Source organism: Eretmochelys imbricata, chromosome 1, assembly GCF_965152235.1.
Source record: "Eretmochelys imbricata isolate rEreImb1 chromosome 1, rEreImb1.hap1, whole genome shotgun sequence".
Classification (NCBI taxonomy): Eukaryota; Metazoa; Chordata; order Testudines; family Cheloniidae; genus Eretmochelys; species Eretmochelys imbricata.
This window is the reverse complement of record NC_135572.1, coordinates 194,066,110-194,093,592: the sequence shown is the minus strand read 5'-3', so window position 1 is coordinate 194,093,592 and position 27,483 is coordinate 194,066,110. Positions and strand designations below refer to the sequence as shown.

Genomic DNA, 27,483 nt, shown 5'->3' with positions numbered 1-27,483 from the left:
AGTGTCAAACATTCCAAGTACCCTTTTTCAGTACTTATTCATCCAAATGCTTATGCTGCTTAGCTCTTGTGGCTTGCCGACAATGATCATTTAGACACTAACTCGGCATCTAGGAGCTACTGTAAACCTCTTACAGGTCTCCACAGATATAAGTTAAGTAAATATAGCATCCGAGTGAGATTACCTTCAGTGCCCAGCTTAAATGCAGAAGGGTTTTATCAGTCGATGATACTCTTTCCTCCCACTCAATGCTCACGGTGCTGGGACATACTGTACAATGAGGAGAGACTGGCCAGATTTTGATTTCACATCAAGGTTTATGGAGTTAAACCAATGTAAAAAGGGTGTGTATGAGGTGAAATTCAGGCATTTTGAAAAAGTTGTAGAACAGTTGTTTCAATATTTCACAGGAATAGGGGTGTGTCAGGCGTAGTTTCTCACTAAACTCTGGGGCCCAGCTGTCCTGTTGCATACACAGGGGCTTTGCATTGAGGAAATGGCATAAGTTGGTTCACTTACCATTTACTGTCAGCTTACACCATCTTGTTGACCATAAGAACATAAGACTGGCCATACTAGGTCAGACCAATAGTCTACCTAGCCCAGTATCCTGTCTTCTGACAGTGGCCAATGCCAGATGCCCCAGAGGGAATAAACAGAACAGGCAATCATCAAGTGATCCATCCCCTGTTGTTCTGGCAAACAGAGGCTAGGGATACCATCCCTCCCCATCCTGGCTAATAGCCATTGATGGACCTATCCACCATGAACTTATCTGGTTCTCTCCCTGTTATGGTCTTGGCCTTCATAACATCCTCTGGCAAAGAGTTCCACAGGTTGACTGTGGGTTGTGTGAAGAAATACTTCCTTTCATTTGTTTTAAATCTGCTTCCTATTAATTTAATTTGGTGACCCCCTAGTTCTTGGGTTATGAGGAGTAAATAACACTTCCTTATTTACTTTCTCCATACCAGTCTTGATTTTATAGACTTCTATCATATCCCCCCCTTTGTTGTCTCTTTTCCAAGCTGAAAAGTCCCACTCTTATTAATCTCTCCTGTTCCATACCCCTAATAATTTTCCTTGCCCTTTTCTCTACCTTTTCCAATTCCAATATATCTTTTTTTGAGATAGGGAGACCATATGTGCACACAGTATTCAAGATGTGGACGTACCATGGATTTATACAGAGGCAATATGATATTTTCTGTCATATTATTTATCCCTTTCCTAATGATTCCCAAGATTCTGTTAGATGTTTTGACTGCACATTGAGTGGATGTTTTAGATAACTATCCAACACTGCAGCATACTATTGCCCCTTATGTTAGTGCTGAGCTGTATCCCCTTTCACTTCCCATTATGCGCTACACAGAGACAAGGCCACACAGGAAAAGACCTATCACTGAACATGTTGAAGCATCAAGAGCTGCTCCTCTGGATCTCCCTGCATGGGACTTGGACTGTAACAGCAAGTACCAGGCTTTTAAATATATATACTACAAGAGTGAAATGAATAGTTTGCACTTAAATAGCAACTTCCATTGAAGCATCTGAACCCACTTATTGTACCCACTCTTGGATATCTGAAAACACTTTGGACAACTACCTCCAACACATATAATTGTTCACTGCTTTCTTTCTTTTTAAATCTCTCTTACCCATGCGGTTCTTTACATAATTTTGGTGAGCAGTTATAGACTAAACCTGTTATACGAGATGACTTTTAAGACAAACTCTGACAAAGAACAAACAGCAATTGTACGCTACGCACAAAGACCTAAATGGTCTTTTACGTTTGTAGTACTTGTTATGTGGTAGTAGTTAATGGTTTAACGTCACAGCAGCCAAAACTGATTAATATAGTTTAGCTATTTAGGCATGACCTATACAGTAACTCTCAAAGGTAATTCAAAAAGTGTGTCAAAATGGAGGGAACAGAGTAGTGCAAGAGAAAAAGGTGGTGTATCCGTCTCATTCTGCAGGGCTGAACACAAATGCAGATGTCCTTCAAATTCCTGTACAACTGCACAAACTATACAGGCCTAATTTTCAAGAGGGCTCAGGCCCAGCCTCCTTTCGCAGATGGCTATATTTTCTAGCACATGATGTACCCATACGAAACAAGGTTGCTCTTTCAAAAATTTGGCCTCAAGCCTACAAAGGAATTGCACTCTACTGTATAGGTGATGTGACCATATCTGACCTTAAGTTTATAAAACAGATTAAAAGGAGAACGTACTTAATCTCTGCAGAAGTGAGGAGGGACAAGTGGGTAGGCGTACAATTTAAAGCAAACTGGACTAATTGTAGTTAATTTTTTTTTGAAGAACAAGGACGTGCCAGTGTAGACTGGAAAATTCTTCCTCAGGAGTACGTTTGCCATAGTGTCCAAAATTAATGCTGAGTATTAAGATATGAGACATTGTTATTATTTAACTCTGTGGACTCTATGCTTGGTTTTGTAACACTCTGAGCTTTTCATTTAAGTTCCATAAGACAAATAAAGTGCTGGAGCATTATAACTAAGTAAAAACCAGAAGTCCAAGCATATCTCAGTAGCCAAATGTTTCTTGAAAGTATGTGCTAGTCTGGTTTGTGTAAGATGTACAGACAGGACTTCAAAAACAAGTTCCATTACAAACTAGCTTTCATTAAAAACATTTTTCAAATAATCCCAATAGATCAAATGCTGAACTCTTTTCTTGGGCTCCATTCCTTCAATGGGACTCTATATGGGTTCAGCAGTCTACCAATATGCTATCAGATGCAGGGTTGAGGCTGGAGTTTGCAACTCAAGCAAGCTCCCATTGACTTCTGTACTAAGGAGTTTCTCTGTGTAATGCCTGAAAAAAGTAGACTAAATACTGAACAGCCAGAAACATTCCCTTCGTAAATATAAATAAATTAGCCAAAGGTTTGCAAGCTCTCTAGAACAACTGTATTTGTCACATCCAATAATCGGAAACATGTAACAAAGATACTGTAAAATAACATTTTTAAAGTCTTTTATATTCATTGACTAAACGGAAATCTTCAGTAATATCTATTACTATGAAGTACTAACATATGATACACAGGTCGGTCTGTATCTATGAAGTTACTACATCAAACAAATGGAAGTAGTATTTATAGCTCAAAGGTAAAACAAAACATCTTCTCAAGAGCATAATGCACAAAAATTCAAAGGAGAAGCTGACCGGGTCAATTTCTCAAAAGCATAAGCCATGATAATTTTCTTTGTTAACAGTTTACATTCATATTATGTTAAGATTAATTTTCCAATGTATTTCTAAAAGTTGTGATAGTATAAATGTATGAGCAGTGGAGACCAAGCCACCTCAGTTCTTGAAAACATCCACAATTTCTTCACATGGCACGACAGGTTCTCCTAACTCTGCTGTGTTTGTATTTACAATGGGTAAACTTACAATGCCAGATTGGCACATGTCTTGTTTAAGGAGCTCTTCGAGATAGCCATCAATTTGTTTTAAGTCATCTACATGGTCACCCTAAAAAAACAAACATGCATGGATCTATAAGCACTTAGTATCCTTGTAAATATTACTTTAAAGTATTGCAAACAAATATAGCTATGTTTACCCAGCCCTAAGAGCACACAATCTAAAATAGATAATGCAAACTGAAAAAAACCAAACAAAAAAAACCACAGCTGAGGAGATGGAGTGTGCGTGGCAATTAGTGACTGGAAGGGAGGAGGGATTGCTTGTAGAAGCAGGTAAGCAAGGATCTGGGAGAAAAGACAGCCTTGTAAAGTAATTAGTCTGTTCTAGATTTATAGGCAATGTAATAAAAGGAACAAAACTGGTGGCAAAGCATGACAAAGCATGGAGCAGAGAGAAAAGAAAGCAGAGATACAGACAGAGGGGTAGGGGTGTGATTACATAGAACTCTGTAGAAGAGAACGAGAAGCTTGCATCTGATGCAATAAAAGACAGGACCACTGAAGGGAATCAAAGGGGATAGCATGGCCACTGAAGAAGATGGATGGGCATTAGCAATGGTGTTTGGACGGACTGGAGAGGGAGAGATGACAGGCAGTGAGGGGAAGATAGGAGTATTTTTACAACGGTGTGTTATACCATAAGGGCATTTACATTAACAGTCTTAAAACCAGTGTTAAAGGAATCTAGGCAACTTTTCCACTGAAAACCTATTTAATAGCAAAACTTAAGCATTAGCTCAGAATTTAATTAATTACAGTCTCACTAAATTCCTAAAATAAAAAATACATAAACGATTTATGAGAATCAGTTGCTCATTTACAGTCTTATCTTGCAAAGTGCTGAGTGTCTGTCAGTTCCGGACACAGGATTTAGAGAGGGAGCCAGGACTGAAAAAAATAATGTCCATTAGCTTTTTTTTTTTTCTCTTTTTCATAAGATAAAGCAACTGACTGCTCCAACCTAAACATCTCCAGTCCTGATGTAAAAAAATTTACTATTGGGTCCAGATTTTTGCAGTCCTCAATATTTTGATGTTCTTTAATTTCAAGAGACACAGTGATTGTATGAGTCAGGATGAAGCATTTTTGCTTGAAACAGATAAAGGAAAAAAAGGAAGAGTGCTCTGGTGCAAAAATAGAGGCAAAATGTATTTCCAATGAGCTCCACACCACTAGCAAAAAGCCTTCCTACATAAAAGTTTGAGCTAAAAATTGCAGTCTGGTTAGTGATTTCACAAGATGACTGAGCTGTAGCTGGTTTCCATTGAACCTGGAAAAAAGTCACCTCTCATGGCGCCTGAGAGGTGCATACCAGATGGCAACTCGACTCAAGCACTGATGATGTCAGGCCCTTCCTTGGAAGTAACCCTAGGTGAACTCACGTGGCAGAGAAAATGGACACAATTCATAACAACATTAAGAGCCTTTATAAGGTTTCAAAACCTCCTTTCATGACATTGTGTAACACCCAGGTAAGCATAATGGAGAGCTTCAGAACTAGAAGACTGTAGGCATGGAAAGACTGGTTAAATATTTATCATGGAGTATCCAAGGGACCAAGGACCGTAATCCCAGCTTTTTCACACCAATCTTTCCGATGTTTTAAAAACATAAAGCAACATTAGCCTCTGCAATGGAAGGGAACGTGAGGCTGTGAATTTATGGGCATATATACCACCTAGAATGTTTAGCTGGCTCATTTACTCAGTGACCAAGAGACAATCTTAACTGTAGCCAGGAAAATGACCAGGTCACCTACCTCAAGAGAAAGGTCATGTTTTTTTTTTACTGACTGGCAATGCTTCCTGAGTTCTATCAACAACTCCTGTAAAGTAAAGTAAGATTGATCAGAAGAAAATTTGCTTTGCTTTTTCTTTATCCTATACTGTTTCTGGTTTCTCCAAGGTAGAAGTAGCAATACTTTGGACTAAAAAGACCTCAACTGTTACTGAAGATGACCATGTTTCAGGCTGATGCCTGGAGAGAGCCCAGAGCAAATTCAGTTTATTTCCAATCACCATGAGTGCCTTGCAAACTTTACTTTTTAGATTTCTTATTTGTACCTTAGCTTTGTTTTCTCACATATCCTTTTAGCGCTTCCAGATCTGGCTACTTCCCATGTTAAATTCATCTGTTAGAATCTGCTATCATTCTTTGAAGCCTTATAATTTCTTTACACATGAAGACATGTAGGCCTTATTGGCAAGCTATAAGTCTGTAATTTAGTATACAGCACATGAGCAAGTTACTATTTCTTCTCTCCAAGAGCACAATTCACACCAGTGCACAAGAACCTACCCGCCAATTAATACATGATGCATTGAGGGCCAAATTCTGGTTCCATTTAAGTCAATTGTAGGACTACCACTGATTTCAACAGAGCTAAGCTGATTTACATCAGATGAGGATATGGCCAACAGTATATATACAGAAGATGGAGTAGTGTTCTGAGTTAATTATAATCTTCATCACTGTAATATTAATTAGAAAGTGTCTAACCAGAAGGCCGTTTAAATGATCTGTCGCACTTCAATATTTATATTTACATTTAGAAATATTCCAGCATCTTCAGCTGCTGTAACTGTCACAGCTCCAATGGTTTCGATGAAGCTATGACAATTCACACCAAGGACTTGAGTAAGTGGTATGCTGTTTTCCAATTTGTCAGATGGATTATTTAGGTGCTATTTTAGTTCTAGTAAAATCCTATATATAAGCATTTGGGTGACACTGTTGCCTTCATTATGGGATTGGCTCAAACATTACAGACAAAACATCACTTCACCTAAAAAATAGGGGTAAAAGAAATGATACTTCACAAATGAAAATATTAAGAAATTACTAAATTACTTCCTTATAGCCTTTTGGTTAATGTTACTGAAAATTAAATACACTTGACATTACACAAATTAAAGTTAAATAACATGAACTGAGTGTTCAGCAGCACTACACTTCAAAGAAAATCTTATGTTTAACATACAATCATTTGTTTGGTATAATAGAAATAGGTATGTCAATAAACAGTCTGCCAACCCACCTCAGTTGTAGGAGTGTGTCTGTGCTCTGCTGTAAGCCATATTAGAGTAGTTTTTCAGATTGTATGTTAATGATTCTAGAACAAAAACTGCTCAGTTTACAAGTAAAAGGGTATTATTTTAAACTGCCCTATTGCCAGCTGAACTTGGGATCTGAATAATGCTAGATTGTTTCCAGTCTGTGCAACACCATTCATTTTAAAAATCTATGTGCACAGACACTTATTCTGACAGAGAGACACTGTAGTCTGAAACAGATAATCCAGGACAAGTTGTATTTTTTTCCTTATGAAAAATACCAAAAGCTCATTAATAATAAATATTTGAATTAAATACCACTCACTGGGTGAATTCGCTCTGATATCTTCTCCCGAAGGGTCTTTAGTTTTTCTTGAGTAGCTTTTATTTGTATCTCACAGCGTCTCTGTTGCAGTTCACTAACATATGCTACTTCACAGGAATGGTGAGTTAGGGACTGAATTTTTCTTAGTATTTTACTCTCATGCTGAACAAAATAGTCTTTCATGATCTGGTGATACAGGTGCACAGCAAAACCAATTCAGATATATTTGTATTAAGAAATACAATAAATATACATTTATAATTGCTTTTAGAAGGGAGAAATGATTCACTACTAATTCATCAAACTGACCAACATGGAGGATATGAAACAAGATGCCCATACAGGCAGGAATGGTGGAACTTTAAGAGACAGCTGATGGTGCAGGAAGGATTTAGATTCAATTTACTGTAATATTTAAAGTCACTAGTCAGGGAAAATTTAATGTTTATCTAGCTGCATCTCTTAAATGCCAATAGTGATTTGAAGAGAAATAGGAGAAAATAATGATTTGGCTCTAGAAGGATTCTGGGAGGTTTAATCTCACAGAACATAGCTATCTAGCATAAGAAACAGATGTTGAGTGTGCAGTATGTGAAATCAGCCAGGTTCCACTCAGCTATTTTACTACTGTGTTGGGAGAAGGGAATCCTCAGTATATCCTCCAGACTCACTAAATGGCTTTTTAAGAACTAAAAAACCCCTTCCCAACCAACCAACCCTCTCTAGCCCCATTTTTATTCACTTAGAACTGATACTTGAATTGATAGCTTGGGAAAGAGAAAAGGGCCTGGGGACATAGGAGGATATTAAGAAATTAGTTTAATCCCTTGCAGATCTCACGGTTAGTGTCTATTTACAGCTGAAACCAGCATGAAGATTACATTTACAATCCTCAACTCTCATTAATGACAACAGATAATGGACATATTAGGATTGTATAACGCACTAAGGATATGAAACTGCATTCCCTTACTTACATGACAAGCCCTTGTTCCTGTAAATAATCCCCACTGAAATTAATGAACTACCCTTGTCAATAAGAATGATCAGCATGAGCCTATACAATTGAACTTTAATGCATTAATTCTGCCTTTATTATAGTTCTTATATCATTTAACTGCTCTAGTTCGTAAAAAATGGATTGATCCTTACAGCTGTGCTTCTGCATAACAATTCTTATTAGATACATTAAACATAATTCATGGAATAGTTCTCTGAGTAAATGTCTGGTTCCAAAAAGATCGGCATCCCTTATTTTACAGTTAGGGCACTGGCAGTCACAGTGCTTACTGTATTTTAAAAATTTACTTCTTTGAAAAGAGGCAATCTAGAATAAGTTTGCCAGGAGAAAAAAAAACATTACCTACCTGTACTGTAACTGTTGTTCTCCGAGATGTGAGTGCAGATGTGTATTCCACTAAGGCATGCGCACACCCAGCACGCTGAAGCCAGAGGACTTTGCTTAGCAGTACCTATCGAGCTCACGCCCTCGGGCCCCTGGCAGTCCTTCCCAGGGCTCTTGAAGGCAGTGCTGCCCTGACACTCCCTTAGGTCCTTTGCATTGGAATCCAAGGCTGAAGAGACTGATGCAGAGAGGACGGAGGGTGGGCCGTGGAATACACATCTGCACCCACATCTTGAACAACCACCGTTAGAGTACAGGCAGGTAACCGTTTCTTCTTCGAGTGGTTGCAGTCATGTATTCCGTTCAGGTGACCCATAAGCAGTACTCGTAGGAGAGGGGGCTCAGAATCTATTGAAACAATGACTGCAATCAGCTTTCCGAAGTTTGCCTCTGATCTAGATACAGCTGAAATAGCATAATGCTTGGTAAAAATCTGTACGAAAGATCAGGAAGCGCCCCTGCAAATTTACAATATAGAAATGTCACTGAGAAACAAAACTGAAGTCTTTTGGGCCCTCATTGAATGAGCCAATCACCTCTTTGGAAGTGTGACTTGAGCTACCCCATATCCTCTTGTAGTGCAGGAAGTAATCCATCCGGAAATCACCTGACCCTTCATCCGATTCACACATGAGATAAAAAGTTGAGGTGATGCATGGAACAGTCTAGTCCTTTCTACACAGAACGCCAAGGACTGTCTCACATCCAAGGACAGAAAGTGCTCCTCTTGTCCACATTTGAGTGAGTCTTAGGAAAAAATTCCGGCAAGTATATTGTTTGGTTAAGGTGAAAATATGAAAACTCTGTTAGACAAAAACATAGGGTGTGGCCTCAAGACCACCTTGCCTTTGAAAAACTGTAACTGGAGGCTTCGCCATTAGGGTCTGCAGCTCACTAACTCTCCTCATGGAAGTTCTGGGAATAAAAAAAGCTGTCTTTTGGCAAAGGAAAGATGGGAAAGATTGCTAGGGGCTCAAACAGAGGACTTATTAGGGGAGCCAGTATTAGGGGAGCCAGACTGAAGTCCCCAAAGGGAATAATTTCTTTTATAGGCAAAAAGAGGTGGACAACATATTTTAGAAATCTAACTACCATGGAACTGGATAATACCAACTTCCCTTGGATTGGAAGACGAAATGCTAAAATTGCCACTAAGTGGACCCTCAATCAGCTGAGTAACAGACCTGGGGACTTAAGATATACCAGGTAATCCAAAATGTCCTGAATATGTGCAAGCACTGGCCATATTCCCCGAGCCAATGACCAAACTGAAAAACTTTTCCACTCAGCCAAATAGGTAAACTTAGTAGAAGGTAGGACTCGCTGTACTGCTTCTGAACATCATTCTTCCTCTTCACCTAAGCATGGAGTATCCAGGCTGTTAGGTGCAGACTGCTCAACACCGGATGCCATATCTGACTGTGGTGTCGTGTCAGCAGGGAATGAGGAGAAGAGTTCTGGGAAGTCACATAGATAGACCATGAAGTTTGGAGAACTACATTTTCTTGGCTAAGCTGACACAATGAGTATCAGTTTGGCATGATCTGCCTTCAGTTTTGTATAACCTGAGGGATAAGCGGGGCTGGGGAGAAAGCACACATCAGTGCTGATCTCCAATTCAACTAGAAGTCATCAATTAATGAGCCTGGATCAAGTCCAGCTCCAGAGCAAAACTGACTGAAATTCTTGTCTTTTATTACAAAGAAGTCCATTGTCTGAAAGCCCCATTCTTTGAAAATAGACTGCAGCAGAGTGCTCTTCATGGACCATTTATGATTTGGGAGAAATTCCTTCTGAGGTGACCAGCTAACTGATTCTGAACACCCGACAAGTGTGCAGCTATGGGAATGAGTCTTCCTTGCTAGAAAAAAATGCCAAAACTGTTTTGCTCCCTGACAGAGCTGGTTAGAGTGGGCTCCTCCTTGATTGCCCACATAATATAATACAGTGGTATTGTTGGTAAGCATATGAACTGCTGTCCCTTTGATCCGAGCCCGAAAGGCCTGGTATGTATCGTAAACCTCTTGAAGTTCCAGGACATTGACATGAAGGGAAGCTTCTTGTCCTACCAACAAACCCTGAACTTTCAATGTCCCTAGACACATCCCCCTACCTATTGTGGAGGCTTCGGTAACTATAGTCCGGGTCGGTGGAGGATGGGCAAAGGGAACACCCTTGCACACATTGCTCCGATATGCCTAACATTCTAGGTACTCAGGATCACCAGTGGCACTTGGACAAGCCTGTCCAATGGCTGAAGATGGGTGATAGATCAACTTCAACCATGATTTAAGAGGACGAAGGCACAAACTTGCATGCTGGACTGTGTAGGTGCATGCAGCCACATAACTTAGTAACTTCAGGCATAAGCATGCCATATTTGAAGGGTGAAACTGGAAGGACAGACAAAGATGAAGCATTATTTGAAATTGTTCATCGGGCAGAAAGCCCTGGAACTTGTAGAGTCTAGTAGGGCCACAATGAACTTGATTCTTTGTATCAGAATTAATACTGATTTTCCTTAGCTCAAAATCAGCCCCAGTTGATCAACGAGACATAGTATGAACTGGATGTGATGGAGGACATGTGCATCAGACTTGTGCTTTGGACTTCCCCTTCAGTAACCAAATCATCCAGGCAAGGGAAGACTTGAATTCCGATTCTCCTGATAGGCGATCACTACTGCCGGAAGCAGTGACTCACGAGACAAGTCCCCGAAAAGGGATGGGCCATGGGAGTGAGAAGGGGGAACTGTGTGGCATAACCCGATCTCACAGAACTCAGGACCATTTGCCTGGGGTTGTTTCTTCATAAGCACTGTAGAAGCAGGGCAGTCTGTCCCCAAATGGCGGGGAATTGGTCTGGAAGTTGACAACTGGTAAGCTGCCCTTGGTAGTAGAGTTAAAATGACTGATAGAGGATGAGCTGGTTGGTTCTAGTTGGAACTGGAAAGCCTTCGCCTGTGCAAACTGTCTCTCTTTCTGGAGAAATCATGCTGTCTCGCAAGATAAGCCAACTCCTGAAATACATCTGGGAATACTGACAGTATCGCTGCTGCTGACCTCCATAATGAGGCCTCTCAATCACTGGGTTATAAACCCCCAATGAAAGTAGCTCAACAGTTCTTAAAAGAAGGTAGCATCTCACCAGTCTTTTCAGAAAACAGAAAGTGACCATCAAAAGGTAGGTCCTCTATGCCCTGCTGGACCTCCGGAGCTGTGTCAGAGTTCTGTAACAAGGCTCTTCTCATTGTTACAGCAGAGGACATAATCTTGGAGGAGGCGTCTGCTACATGCAGTGCTCACTGCAGCAACGTCTTTGACACTAGACAACCTTCCACAATGAAAGCCTTAAAAAACTCTTCCCTGGAGGACTCTGGCAATTTGTCTAAATTTGGACGTAGCTTTCTAATTTACAAGTTTATATTTTGATAACAGTGCCTGCAGATTAGCAGCGCACATTTGTAAAGACAAGGTTGAATGCATTTTTCGTCCCATTACATCCAATCTTTTAGACTCTATCTTTAGGCATTGACTTAAATCCCCTCATGTTTCACTCTCTCATTTGCAGCTGTTACAACAAGCAAGTTAGAGGCTGGGTATGAATAGAAGCACTCAAAACTCTGCATAGGGACATAATACCATTTTCCAAAAGTGCTTCATTTATAGGTAGAGCTACTCTCCCTGGAACTGACGACTGGAGAATGTGCACCAACTTATGGGTATTCTCCTGAATGAACTCGGCCTGAATGCCAAGGCTGTAGGCATTCCCCTAAGGAGATCTTGATAAGGCAAAGTCTTTAGGCACAGAAGATGAATCTGGTATAGTGCAATCGCCTGGTGAGGAAGATGAAGAAGGAAGTAGGCCCAAAGTGACCCCGTTTGCTCCTGCAATAAAGGCTTAGGCTGTACCAGCTCAGAAGGAGCAACCTCAGTATGAGTCTCCAGCCTAGTTGCGTCAGGAAGTGAGACAGCAGGAGGGTTTGGCAACATTCTCTGGAATCAGAAGAGGATCGAACCCTGAAGATTGAGGGACATCCCAAAAGTTCCATAAAGGCCACTGAGGGAAGTGATATAGACTCATAGACTTATAGATATCATTGGGCCTATTTACCATGAATAGTTAAAGATCAATTCATTGTCAAAATCATGTTATCCCATCATACCATCTCCTCCATAAACTTATCAAGTTTAATCTTAAAGCCAGATAGGTCTTTTGCCCCCACTGCTTCCCTTGGAAGGCTATTCCAGAACTTCACTCCTCTGATGGTTAGAAACCTTTGTCTAATTTCAAGTCTAAACTTCCCGATGACCAGTTTATATCCATTTGTTCTTGTGTCCACTAAGCTTAAATAATTCCTCTCCCTCTCTGGTATTTATCCCTCTGATATATTTATAGAGAGCAATCATATCTCCCCTCAACCGTCTTTTGGTTAGCTAAACAAGCCAAGCTCCTTGAGTCTCCTTTCATAAGACAGGTTTTCCATTCCTTGGATCATCTTAGTAGCCCTTCTCTGTAACTGTTCCAGTTTGAATTCATCCTTCTTAAACATGGGAGACCAGAACTACACACAGTATTCCAGATGAGGTCTCACCAGTGCCTTGTATAAGTGTACTAAAACCTCCTTATCTCTACTCAAACTACCTTGCCTGATGCATCCGAAGACCGCATTTGCTTTTTTCACAGCCAGGGCACTGGTGGCTAGCAGGAACCAAAAACTGCCGTCTCTACTGCGAGAACGGTACTGATCTCAGTGCTGATGGGGACTCCCTGGTGCTCTCAAAACTTTTGAGCTTGGTGCCTGGACAGAAAAACAGAAGCAGAAGATGACTCTGAACTCAAATGCGAGGAATCTTCCAAATAGTCTGAAGGGAACGGAGGAGCCACCCCTGGTGGAGCCATCACATGCCCTGACTTGTCTCAAGCCCTGGGCCACATTGGTTCCGATGAAGGCACAGAAGCCAGAGCCTGGAGAACTGGTGGTGTCACTGAGGCAACACTAACACTCAGTACTGGAAAGGATATCAGTATTGAAGTACAGGCCAGTACCGAATCTGTAGCTCCTGCCTGTACAAGATGAAATGGTCTCCAGAGCCAATAATGGAACTGATACTGACAATGGATCTCTCAGTGTTGTTATGGAAGCTGATCTTGTCTTTGCAGTCTGATTTTTAAACAGCATTGGAGATGATCATAGCAACAACCCGTATTCTGATGCAATCAAATCTGATAGTCCCAGGACTGCAGAAGACACCACACAGCTGAGGACTCCTGTATCACAGGTGAGTCTAGCATAGAGAGACAAAGTAAATATGAGGCTGCTTGATAAGCCTGTGGGGTTGATAGGGTCGGTGCTGAGACTGATGTTGTCAGTACCGGACTCAACAGCCACCCCATGGACTGTACTGGAGTCTATGGTACAGTGCTAGAATGATATCGTCTTGGTACTGGAGAGTGGGAAGACAGCCCAGCTCTATTCTGAGTACTAGAAGAATCCTGATGTTTGCCAACACTCCTCTTAGAAGAGGAGGAAGAATCTCCCTGAGCCTTGGAGTGACTACGGTCAGTTTTCTGAGCCTTCTTTCTCGGGTGGACAGGAAGGAGAACAATCTCTTCTTCCCTTTGGAGAAGAATCAGAGTCTTGCGGTGGCATCAAAGCCTGCTGAGGCGTCGGGCAATCTGAGGAGGATCCCAACACCAAAGTAGGCCTCATGGCTTGCTCCACAGGGTGCTGAGCCAGGCATAAGTCTCTAGACACCAGTATCCTCTTTTTGAAGGATCTGCAAATGGAGCACTTTCCTCTTAGGCACAATAACCACTGAGCATGGTAATTACTCTTGAGGATAGCTACTCTACATGAGGGACAGTGCTTGAAACCTAGCAAAGGCTTTGCACCAGGTAAAATCCAACTATTACACTAAGTAATCTAACAGTAGTAGTAAGGGTACTACTACTAACTATATACAAACTATTGAGAGTAAACTCTCTGAGTGAACAACTGAAGTGTGAGCTAAGATACCACACAGAACACTCCAACTCAAACTGTGGGCAGTGAGAAAGTACTGAGGAGAGTTGGAGCAGTGCAGGCCTCAAGTAGTCCTGGCAGGGTGTGAGCACTGCCCCAATGGGTACTGCTAAATTAATCTCTCTAGTTTTGGTGAGCTGGGCCTGCACACACCTGAGTGGAATACAGGTCTGCATCCACTCAAAGAAGAAGAAGTGGGCTAAATTCTAAGCCTATTCATGCCAATAAGCACCTCTGACTGCAATAACTTCAAAAGTACTGCAAGGGCATAACTGAAGGCAAAATGTAAACCCCATTTTACTAACCTAAATTTAACCTTTTCTATGCACTGTATACCAGCAGTACATAATACCCAAGAGAGACATTCTCCTCAAATGGTAATTAATTCAAGACCATATTTGAAAGAATGCTCTTTTCCTTGGAAACTGACACACAAAGAAGATTACTCTATCTGATGCAACATCAGTTTAGAATACAAATGAATTACATAAAATAGTTTTACCTGGCTGCAGCACAATGCTGGCTTCTTCAGTTGTTCTGAAGTCCCCTCTGGCTATTTTTATAAATAAAGCAGAATTAATATTTATAGTGAGGATATTAAGCTTATGCATGAGCTTAGCAGGAGTGAAGAAATATTTGTGTAATAATAAGCAGCTAAATACAAACAGATACAGAAACTAGGAAAAAGGAGGACAAGGATCAGAGTAAGACAGCCAGCCAGCTCAGGAGGACCTGGGAGAAGAGAAATGCAGGTTTCCGAGAGTTGTTGCAAGAGCTCCGAAGAGGCAAAGCAAATCTTTAGTGCCCACTGGAGGATAGTGAAACTTTTCTCACAATTGAGTTATTCACCTACATCTTTAAGGTAAGGTTGAGGTGTAAAAACTCTATAAAGGTGCAAAAAACAGTGATGGGATGAGTCACACACACCTGATGAACGTTCCATCCTCTAGTACTAAGAAGATAGGTCTTTATCAATTGATCAAAGGAGAACTCCTCTAGCCAGCTATAATAATAGGTCTTCTTATCTTCTCTATAGTCTAATTGCTGGAGAGCAACATCACACGTTGTATTGCAGAGTTCCTTTGTGTCAAATGTTAGAAAATTCTACCTATACGTAAATGGACTTAACATAACCAACTGCTGACTTTTCTCCCAATATGCTGTCCCTAGTAGCAGGCACATCTAGCTGGCAATGCCAAAAAACTTTACCAATATGCAGAAGGCATTTTCTCAGAAACTTTTTGTATTTATTTTTAAAGCTCAATTAGTTGTCAGGGGCAAGCGATCCAAACACTGAAAGCAAGCGGTATTTGATCCTTGATTGCCATTTTAAAGCTGCAGGTAAGCAACCCAACTGTGGAAGAAGTCATTCCACTCCAAACCTAATTACCTATTTTTAGAAGTCAGGGGTAATCTTTAATTACATGGGACAGCATGAGGTTGAACTACCACTTCTCTGAATGGTACCTGTTCTCTCTGATAAATTTCCTATTGTCATGCAAAGTAACTTCAGAAACACATAGATGAGAAATTGACTATGGGAGGAGAGCAAGAAGTCATCTTATGGAAACCAGTCTGGACAGAAACATTGCAAGCTTAGGGTCTGATTCTACCTAACAGTTACTCCCCGTGCATGTATTTTACTCCACACCTTAATCTCCCTTTGTTTTCAAAGGAATTAAGGGTGGGAGTAAAGGTATATTTTCTCTTCCTAAAAATAGGAGAGACCAATGGTGTCTTTTACAGACCTAGTTTGTGGGACCAGGTCAATATGCACTATTAAGTCAATTTTATTTAGTCCTCAACAGGTCTGCCCCAGAGCCCACTGAAGTCAATGGGAGTTTTCTGCTGACTTCAGTGGATGCAGGACCTGGCTCCTAGCAGTATGTGGTGGCAACTGGCTTAGGCACTGCTTCACAGAAAAAAACAAATCCTGACCTGAAGGAGAGCTCTGTGTAAGCTCGAAAGCTTGTCTCTGTCACCAACAGAAGTTGGTCCAATAAAGATATTACCTCATCCATCTTGTCTCTCTAACATCCTGGGAAAAACATGGCTAAAACAACATTGTATAAAACAAACCCTTCATATTTAAGAGATTGTGCAAACCATTATTACATATTACTTCAAACTGCAATATTTTTTCTCTGGAAACTAAAATTTATATTCAAAATTGCTGTATAGGAAAAAAATACCTAAAATACATCACACTAAGCTTGTAAGACTTTGCTAACCCCTACAATTCTGTCCCAATTCTTAACCACACAGTTAAACAAGATACCTGGATGCATTAAAATCAGTGTATTTAAGAAGAGTCTTCTTCCCTGGTCCCCAGTTTTTAAATATTATATGAGCAGCAACAGGAGGAGTGATTTTATGATGTGGACATCTGTTCACTGAAGAACACCTAATTTCACATGATTCCATACAACAGCTGTCAGGTTATTTGCGATTAATATCGATCTGGCAGATTCAAACTAGTGACCTTAGAAAAGAAATGCTCCACACAGTGGTCACTATGAAAATTTACAAACATTGATCATGAAGTAAAAAGAAAAGGAGTACTTGTGGCACCTTAGAGACTAACCAATTTATTTGAGCATGAGCTTTCGTGAGCTACAGTTCACTTCATCGGATGCATACCGTGGAAACTGCAGAAGACATTATATACACACAGAGACCATGAAACAATACCTCCTCCCACCCCACTGTCCTGCTGGTAATAGTTTATCTAAAGTGATCATCAAGTTGGGCCATTTCCAGCACAAATCCAGGTTTTCTCACCCTCCCCCCCCCACCCCCCACAAACTCACTCTCCTGCTGGTAATAGCCCATCCAAAGTGACCACTCTCTTCACAATATGTATGATAATCAAGGTGGGCCATTTCCAGCACAGATCCAGGTTCTCTCACCCCCCTCCAAAAACCACACACACAAACTCACTCTCCTGCTGGTAATAGCTCATCCAAAGCGACCACTCTCCCTACAATGTGCATGGTAATCAAGGTGGGCCATTTCCAGCACAAATCCAGGCTCTCTCACCCCCCCCCCACTCCCATACACACACAAACTCACTCTCCTGCTAGTAATAGCTCATCCAAAGCGACCACTCTCCAAGTTTAAATCCAAGTTTAACCAGAACGTCTGGGGGGGAGGGTAGGAAAAAACAAGGGGAAATAGGCTACCTTGCATAATGACTTAGCCACTCCCAGTCTCTATTTAAGCCTAAATTAATAGTATCCAATTTGCAAATGAATTCCAATTCAGCAGTTTCTCGCTGGAGTCTGGATTTGAAGTTTTTTTGTTGTAAGATAGCGACCTTCATGTCTGTGATTGCGTGACCAGAGAGATTGAAGTGTTCTCCGACTGGTTTATGAATGTTATAATTCTTGACACCTGATTTGTGTCCATTTATTCTTTTACGTAGAGACTGTCCAGTTTGACCAATGTAAATGGCAGAGGAGCATTGCTGGCACATGATGGCATATATCACATTGGTGGATGTGCAGGTGAACGAGCCTCTGATAGCGTGGCTGATGTTATTAGGCCCTGTGATGGTGTCCCCTGAATAGATATGTGGGCACAGTTGGCAACGGGCTTTGTTGCAAGGGTAGGTTCCTGGGTTAGTGGTTCTGTTGTGTGGTATGTGGTTGTTGGTATTTGCTTCAGGTTGCGGCGCTGTCTGTAGGCAAGGACTGGCCTGTCTCCCAAGATTTGTGAGAGTGTTGGGTCATCCTTCAGGATAGGTTGTAGATCCTTAATAATGCGTTGGAGGGGTTTTAGTTGGGGGCTGAAGGTGACGGCTAGTGGCGTTCTGTTATTTTCTTTGTTAGGCCTGTCCTGTAGTAGGTGACTTCTGGGAACTCTTCTAGCTCTATCAATCTGTTTCTTCACTTCCGCAGGTGGGTATTGTAGTTGTAAGAAAGCTTGACAGAGATCTTGTAGGTGTTTGTCTCTGTCTGAGGGGTTGGAGCAAATGCGGTTGTATCGCAGAGCTTGGCTGTAGACGATGGATCGTGTGGTGTGGTCAGGGTGAAAGCTGGAGGCATGTAGGTAGGAATAGCGGTCAGTAGGTTTCCGGTATAGGGTGGTGTTTATGTGACCATTGTTTATTAGCACTGTAGTGTCCAGGAAGTGGATCTCTTGTGTGGACTGGACCAGGCTGAGGTTGATGGTGGGATGGAAATTATTGAAATCATGGTGGAATTCCTCAAGGGCTTTTTTTCCATGGGTCCAGATGATGAAGATGTCATCAATATAGCGCAAATAGAGTAGGGGCTTTAGGGGACGAGAGCTGAGGAAGCGTTCTAAATCAGCCATAAAAATGTTGGCATACTGTGGGGCCATGCGGGTACCCATACCAGTGCTGCTGATCTGAAGGTATACATTGTCCCCAAATGTAAAATAGTTATGGGTAAGGACAAAGTCACAAAGTTCAGCCACCAGGTTAGCCGTGACATTATCGGGGATAGTGTTCTTGATGGCTTGTAGTCCATCTTTGTGTGGAATGTTGGTGTAGAGGGCTTCTACATCCATAGTGGCCAGGATGGTGTTATCAGGAAGATTGCCGATGGACTGAAGTTTCCTCAGGAAGTCAGTGGTGTCTCGAAGGTAGCTGGGAGTGCTGGTAGCGGAGGGCCTGAGGAGGGAGTCTACATAGCCAGACAATCCTGCTGTCAGGGTGCCAATGCCTGAGATGATGGGGCGCCCAGGATTTCCAGGTTTATGGATCTTGGGTAGTAGATAGAATATCGCAGGTCGGGGTTCCAGGGGTGTGTCTGTGCGGATTTGATCTTGTGCTTTTTCAGGAAGTTTCTTGAGCAAATGCTGTAGTTGCTTTTGGTAACTCTCAGTGGGATCATAGGGTAATGGCTTGTAGAAAGTGGTGTTGGAGAGCTGCCGAGCAGCCTCTTGTTCATATTCCGACCTATTCATGATGACAACAGCACCTCCTTTGTCAGCCTTTTTGATTATGGATGTCAGTTTGGATGAACTATTGCCAGCAGGAGAGAGAGAGAGAGAGAGAGAGAGAGTGTGTGTGTGTGTGTGTGTGTGTTTCGGGGGGGGGGAGGGTGAGAAAGCCTGGATTTGTGCTGGAAATGGCCCACCTTGATCACCATGCACATTGTGCTGGAAACGGCCCACCTTGATCACCATGCACATTGTAGGGAGAGTGGTCACTTTGGATAAGCTATTACCAGCAGGAGAGTGAGTTTGTGTGTGTGGTTTTTAGAGGGGGGTGAGGGAGTGAGAGAACCTGGATTTGTGCTGGAAATGGCCCACCTTGATTATCATACACATTGTGAAGAGAGTGGTCACTTTAGATGGGCTATTACCAGCAGGAGAGTGAGTTTGTGGGGGGTGGGGGGGGGGAGGGTGAGAAAACCTGGATTTGTGCTGGAAATGGCCCAACTTGATGATCACTTTAGATAAACTATTACCAGCAGGACAGTGGGGTGGGAGGAGGTATTGTTTCATGGTCTCTGTGTGTATATAATGTCTTCTGCAGTTTCCACGGTATGCATCCGATGAAGTGAACTGTAGCTCACGAAAGCTCATGCTCAAATAAATTGGTTAGTCTCTAAGGTGCCACAAGTACTCCTTTTCTTTTTGCGAAGACAGACTAACACGGCTGTTACTCTGAAACCTGTTATCATGAAGTAGTATTTAAGAAATCAGGTATGTTCCCCATCCTGGGATTCAGAAAGGCTGTGTTCTTAGCTACTGTGGTGTGGAACACAAGTGTGAACTTTTTAAACTGTAACCACCCTATTACCCATTAGAACACACTCAGACTTAAACTACAAGTTCACATACCTTAAACATAGATACAAGATCCTCAGAAGACATGCAATTAAGCTGTTCTCTTGACAATTTGCAGTCTGGCAAAAAATACAGCAGGACTTCTCTAAAAAATTTCAACAAAATGTACTATGTGTCAGTATCCAAGATTTCTTTAACCTCAAGTCTTGTACTGTGGAGACTAGGGGACCCAGTTAGAATGCTTCTTATTAAGACACCTAACAGAAACTTGCCCCTCTTACTCAGATACCCTGGACTGGACAGCATGGAACAAACCAGACTGTGCTTTAGATATGCCAGCACAAAGCTTATAGCACTATAATGCTTCGCACTCAGTACAAAAGATATTATTTGTGGAGAAAGATTAAAAATATACATCCAAAGACTGCTTGAAAGCGTAACACAGTATATTAAGGCTAGTGGAAATTTTGCAAAGTTGGCAATTTTGATTTAAAATACAGTTTTTATGACCACCACCGAGCTGGGAAAAATAATATCCTGTTTTTCAACTAGCTATATACGATAATAAACAATATTAATTTCTCTGGCAGCCACAGAGAATCCATTGTGGAATCCACTGTTTCTAAAATTAAGGAACTGGACCTGAGGCCTGGATATAATTTTTGGAAATTCTGGTGCAGTTCTCAATTCAGGTCTTCCATACTATGTCAACAAAGGGCTGGAATAGTATTTTATACTAAAAGATACCCTTTTAACCAAGAATACCCAAAGATTTTAAAGAGGTGTCATCCCTATTTTTCAGAGAGGCAGACTGAGGTAGAGAGAGGTTAAGTGTCTTTAATAATCACAGTGAATAAGTGGGAGAGGACAAGAACAGCACTAAGGTTCTGACTCCAGGCCCTGATCTAGAAAGCCACAGAATAAAATCCCTCCCAGCCAATTCACTCATCCCAAGGAAGTGGCGAAGCTGTGTTCTATGCCCTTGGGATAGTGTGACTTGCCTTTGTGGAACTTGTGACTTGGCTCCAAAGTCAATTCAGTCCACTGACTGAATGGATAGTGGTTGCCCTTTACAGACATGGGGGTAAAGGAGGTAGCTGAAACAGGGAGAATGGATGGGGGTGAAAGTGTTACTTGATAACTGTGTTATTTACATGGCTTAACCACAAGCCCAGTAATCTTTGTTTTGGAGCATTTGATTCTTGAATAGTTCAATATTTCCTATGCAGTATTTGTTTCCTACATTTTAAATTCTCTACTGTTAGCGCCAGCAACTGAATTATATGCATGATCAAAGACAGAAGTCCAGCATTCATGCCACCTCCATTGTGAGCTCTTGTAAGATCCCATTTTACTCAGTCAATTACTATGCAACAAATGAGGAAGGGAAATGGGTTTCCTACAAGTTTCATTTTATCTGCAGAATACCTGGCCATAAAATCTGATGTTGACAGCATTTCAGAAGTCTACCCAGACAATTACTTTTGATACAAACACATTAAGTCAACCACTTTCCTACAGAACTATGCTGAAAGGATGGCTTTATTGCATTTTTTATGATTGGCAGAGCTGTCACCTGAAGAAATAATTAGTACTCTGGGTGATTTTAGTGGACTTCTGGTCAATTTCAGCCATATGATAATTATAAGGCTGTTTTATCCTTTTGATTTACTTCTGATCTACAAGTTTCAGAGTAGCAGCTGCGTTAGCCTGTATCCGCAAAAAGAACAGGAGTACTTGTGGCACCTTAGAAACTAACAAATTTATTAGAGCATAAGCTTTCGTGGGCTCAAGCCCACTTCATCGGATGCATAGAATGGAACATACGCTAAGAAGATATAGATATTACATACATACATACATACATACACACACACACACACACACACACACAGAGAAGGTGGAAGTTGCCATACAAACTGTAAGAGGCTAATTAATTAAGATGAGCTATTATCAGCAGGAGCAAAAAAAACTTTTGTTGTGATAATCAAGATGGCCCATTTATACAGTTGACAAGAAGGTGTGAGGATACTTCACTTAGGGAAATAGATTCAATATGTGTAATGACCCAGCCACTCCCAGTCTCTATTCAAACCCAAGTTAATGGTATCTAGTTTGCATATTAATTCAAACTCAGCAGTTTCTCCTTGGAGTCTGTTTTTGAAGCTTTTCTGTTGCAAAATTGCCACTTTAAGTCTTTTACTGAGTGGCCAGGGAGGTTGAAGTGTTCTTCTACCGGTTTTTGAATGTTATGATTCCCGATGTCAGATTTGTGTCCATTTATTCTTTTGCATAGAGACTGTCCAGTTTGGCGAATGCACATGGCAGAGGGGCATTGCTGGCACATGATGGCATATATCATATTGGTAGACGTGCAGGTGAACAAGCCCCTGATGGCGTGGCTAATGTGATTAAGTCCTATGATGGTGTCACTTGAATAAATATGTGGACAGAGTTGGCATCAGGCTTTGTTGCAAGGATAGGTTCCTGGGTTAGTGTTTTTGTTGTGTGGTGTGTGGTTGCTGGAGAGTATTTGCTTCAGGTTGGGGGGCTGTCTGTAAGCGAGGACTGGTCTGTCTCCCAAGATCTGTGAGAGTGAGAGATCATTTTTCAGGATAGGTTGTAGATCCTTGATGATGCGCTGGACAGGTTTTAGTTGGGGGCTGAATGTGACAGCTAGTGGCGTTCTGTTATTTTCTTTGTTGGGCCTGTCCTGTAGTAGGTGACTTCCGGATACTTTTCTGGCTCTGCCAATCTGTTTTTGAATCTATTTCCCCATGTTAAGTATCCTCACACCTTCTTGTCAACCGTCTAAATGGGCCATCTTGATTATCACTATAAAAATTTTTTTTCTCTTGCTGATAATAGCTCATCTTAATTAATTAGCCTCTTACAGGTTGTTTGGCAACTTCAACCTTCTCTGTATGTGTGTGTGTATATCTATCTTCCTACTATATGTTCGATTTTATGCATCTGATGAAGTGGGCTGTAGCCCACGAAAGCTTATGCTCTAATAAATTTGTTAGTCTCTAAGGTGCCACAAGTACTTCTGTTCTTTTTTCTGATCTACAACTTTACTAGATGGTTTAATGTACGAAGCTAAAATCTCACCTAGTTCTACTGCAGCAACTATTTGTCCACTAAATTCTAACTTTAATTTGTCATGTTTCTGTTTGCCTTGTGCCCTTGGTTGAGAACTACTGGCATTTGTATCTCTGGGGGGTATGGAGAGATCTTCCAGGGGGTACATCAACTCATCTTGATATTTACCTAGTTTTACAACAGGCTACATAAAAAGTACTAGCGAAGTTAGTACAAACTAACGTTTCACACAGAGAAACTGAGAAAGTAAGCAATTTCTCACTAATAGTGTGCTGAGACACTGGTGTATTTTTATGTCTGATTTTGTAAGCAAATAGTTTTGAAGTGAGGTGAAACCTGGGTTATACAAGACAAATCAGACTCCTGAAAGGGGCGCAGTAATCTGGAAAGGTTGAGAGCCACTGGCTTATGCATACTTAACATTGTTCTTGTTTAGGTGGAATATATTTTAAGGGATTTAGCTGTGTGCTTACACCCCCTCTCTTCTTTTACATAATATTTCTTCCACAAATAACAAAAGTAGTAACAATTAGCAATCTTTCCTCTGAAGATGGTTAAAGCACATTCAACTGTTTTCGAATGTTTGTTCTGCTTAGCTGGGAAAGATTCCTCACTTTCTCAAAGTGGGTTATATAATACGTGCACTCACAACCTTAAAGATACAGCTGGCAACTGTTATTGAATAGATGCAAAAAGAAATAATTTCATAGTTTTGCTAATCCAAATCTCTGAAGTTTTTTCACATACACTACTTTATCATTTTGCTAAGTGTTATGTAGACAATTGGCGTAATAACGTCCCCAGTCACTAAGATCCATTTCTTCAGCAGCAGGCATCTTATCTGGTCCCACTTGGCATCTTCACATATGATCCAACCCACTATCCACAAGAAGGTACACAATCAGTCTTTCACTTCCTGGTGGCTTGTGAAATAGTCCATAGTCAGCCAACGGGACTATGGCCAACAATGATTATCTCTCACGCCTTGTTTCAAAGGCAGATAAGTGCAACCCTCATTTCACTCTGTTAAATCTGGCATTACAGTGAGGCTGTGTGACAGGAAGAGCCAACATCCTGGAAACTAGGATTAAAGTTACACAAAAACCAAAAGCCAGGAACTCAACTGGTTAAAAGAGGAATATATTTCATTCTGAGTAAATTCATGTTCTTGTTAAAAGCTTTGCTAGTGCATGGTACATAGCATTTACTGAACTTAATTTTTCTAAATTTTCTACCAACTGCATTGTGAAATAAAGTTAATGGACCAGATATTCAAAACTGAGCCTAACTTATCCAAAAGTCTTATTATGTACACCCAGATTTCCATACTGTACGTGCATCTGAGAACAAATATCTATGTAAGATGGGCACACTGAAGTGCATTGCATACACTTTTGAAGATCTGATCCAATTTTTGTAATATTTTGGGCAGTCTACATAGCATTCAGATTCTATTTGGATTTCCTTCTGAGCCTTTGAAATAGAGACTTAAATTATGGCACTGCTCAGAGAAGGCCAGATCAATAGCTGCAATTGCTCTGACGCAGTGAAAGTATTCAAACTGTTCAAGTTAAGGCATTAGCCAGCGAAACACTCACCTTAAAAGAGAGGTTAATGTTTCTATGGTTTTCTTTGCAGACATACACTGGGAAGACTCTTCTATGTGTGCCACAGCACCCATCTCCTGCATTGGAACTTGGACTTTTCCTTCAGCACATCCTTTTGGATCTTCAGCCAATGCACTAGATATAAAGTAGACAAAAGATCTTTTTAAAGTATTACACCAAAAAAAGTCAGAAACATACTTTCTATCATCTTATTTATCAACCCCCACTGAGTTCCTAGAGGGAGCAAGGAAGTAAGCTACAAATAAAAGAGATAGCATGGAATCCTGATTTTCCAAAGGATTTAGGAAGAACATAAAATATGTTGAGGAAACTGCCCCAGCAGGCTTGAAAATGATGTGCATTCTACACTACTCTAATCCTAAAGTGCAGACTCTTACAAATCGTGACTGATTCCTCTGATTTTAGGGAATGATGGATGGCTTGCTCCAGGCCATTCATCCAGGGGGGAGGTGTCTGCTTAACAGAAAAAAGCTTGCACTACAGGTTGTAGGAGCAGGAGTAAAAGGATGACTGGCTAATTGGGCCTCCTTAATATACTTGCAGCAAAGCACTGAGGACCTGATATGCACAATTTAACACAGAAAACTTCAATGAACAGGAAATTTTGCAAGCCAGAATTCAGTAATATCAAGTTGTGCTGCATTGATGATCCTTTTATATCTATGTGGGCATCAATAAGGTAACTCATAATTTTACACGAAAGAGCAAGTATTAAGCACAGAGCTGGATTTAACTAGCCCCTAGTACTATTAAACTGGCATTGCAGATTCAAAAGTATCAACAAAATAGCTGAATAGCTTAATTTGTGTCGCAGCAGCAGCAGCAGAGTGGGCAACAGATTAAATAATTTGCTAAATAATTAACACACAACATATTTTGGCCTTTTTTCTTTATTTGTATGTATCAAGATATTTTATTGCTTTCAGTACAATATAGGCTGAGTAGATTATATCATCATCATATATTTTACTTGTATTTGAGAAAAGACATTAAAAACGGAGTCCGCTTTATATGCCACCCAGAGTGCTTCTAGTTGAGATTTTTAGGACAAATATACCAGGAAATTCCCACAACTCTGCTACATGGCATCAAGCATAGAAATTAACCCAGCAGTAAAAGATACAATGTAGGCAATAAAGGGTTGAGTTTGTTATTGTAGAAAAATATTTATCTGTTTAAAATAATGCTATAGCAGGTTGAGATGGTAAAGTCGGTATTTAGGCTACTCAGATTTATTTCTGTCTACTTTGCAATGAGCTTACATAATTGTGTTAGGTTACTTACGTTTTGAACAGAAAAACTTTGTAGCTCTTTCATCCACTCACCCAGTGAAGTTAAGGATTGTGGCAAAAGCTCCACTGCATTTGGTCATCCTGACTATGGGCCCCTTCTTGCCAAGTGGGGAAGTCAATGAGAGCAGAGACTGCTGATCACCTCATAGGTGGTGCTCAACTCCTTGCAGAGTCATGCCTTTATACGTATGCATATTTGAGTGAAAATCTAGTTACATGTAGCATCACAGTTATGTATCTTACTATAGCTGCATAAGGTATTATTGGGTTTCATTTCACACAAAAGACACTGGTTGCTGAAGATAATGTAACTTGATTAGGGAATCTGAAGTCTTGGAAGAGAACTTGGCTTTTATATAGAGAGTGAACACCTCACAGCAGGTTATTTTATTAGCCCCTTCCACTTGGTTGTAGTGTGCTGTGTTTTTAAGCCGCTGCCTTTCTCTTGAAAGGAATGGGAGCTGTGTGTGCAACAAGAATGCCGGATTTGGCCCAGAGTTTTTATTACTAGAATTATCAACAATCAAGTTACTAGGAAATGAAGGGAATTTTGAAGCAGCATAATGTGGATATAGTTTATTTCAGAGGACACTGACTTAGAACAAAAATGTTAAGAGCAGGTAAAATACAATTATGCATTAGCAACTTTTCAAAATTAAACAGAATTACCACTTTACTTTAAATAAGAGCTAAAGAACAGTCAGTATCAAGGAGCAATCCTTATTTTCAGTCTAATTTTACATTTACATAACTGCACTGACTGCAATGAAGTTTGTGCCAATTTACACTGATGACTGGACTAGGCCTTAAGTCTGAAAGTTAGTCTTTTGAAATTAACACTTTTTAGCCACGATACAAGTAAGATCAGTAAAAATGTTTTTAATATATATATACACTGCAAAAGCCACTACAAACGTAGTATAAATGGAAGACATAAAACGCTAAAACGTTCTTAACTGCACATTGAAGCTGATAGTTACCACTATAACCAGTAAGATCATTATGTATTCCTAACTCACTGTTTTGAGCATATTCAGTGTTTGCAATACATTTGGTATCATTAGCTACAGCACCATTACAAAATATTTTGGAATAGACACTTGGCATTTTGGTAATATGACTTCTCACCTTTCCCATTTTGAAGAAGGCAAATTATTTCCCTTTATTTTTGTAGCATCCTTCCGATCAAAACAAATATACCTTTGTAAGTCGCACTGTTTCTGTTTTCCTCCAAATGAACCTAAACATTTAGCAAAACACATTAGATGAAGGGGAAAAAAAAAGTGTTGACTTTAGAAACCACTTTGAAGTAATTTCTTTAAAGAATGCTTTAACACTAGCTTATGTTGAAAAAGAAAGCTATCATTTTAAAGATAGTCATTTACAATCGTCCCTTGAAACGGAAATCTGTCCTCCAAGTGAATATT

General features: G+C 40.6%; 1 protein-coding gene across 1 annotated transcript in view; it reads right to left on the bottom strand.

Annotated features, from left to right (window-relative positions):
* Positions 1-3,033: 3,033 nt before the first annotated feature.
* Positions 3,034-27,483, bottom strand: part of MORC1 (MORC family CW-type zinc finger 1) — a 94,964-nt gene continuing 70,514 nt past the window's right edge. The window contains exons 22-28 of the mRNA XM_077817282.1: positions 27,185-27,296; positions 24,735-24,878; positions 20,089-20,179; positions 14,777-14,827; positions 6,845-7,030; positions 5,226-5,291; positions 3,034-3,512 (exon numbers count right to left, since the gene is read on the bottom strand). Of these exons, the coding sequence (XP_077673408.1) occupies positions 3,342-3,512; positions 5,226-5,291; positions 6,845-7,030; positions 14,777-14,827; positions 20,089-20,179; positions 24,735-24,878; positions 27,185-27,296 (821 nt within the window). The 3' untranslated portion in view covers positions 3,034-3,341. The remainder of the gene's footprint in view (positions 3,513-5,225; positions 5,292-6,844; positions 7,031-14,776; positions 14,828-20,088; positions 20,180-24,734; positions 24,879-27,184; positions 27,297-27,483) is intronic.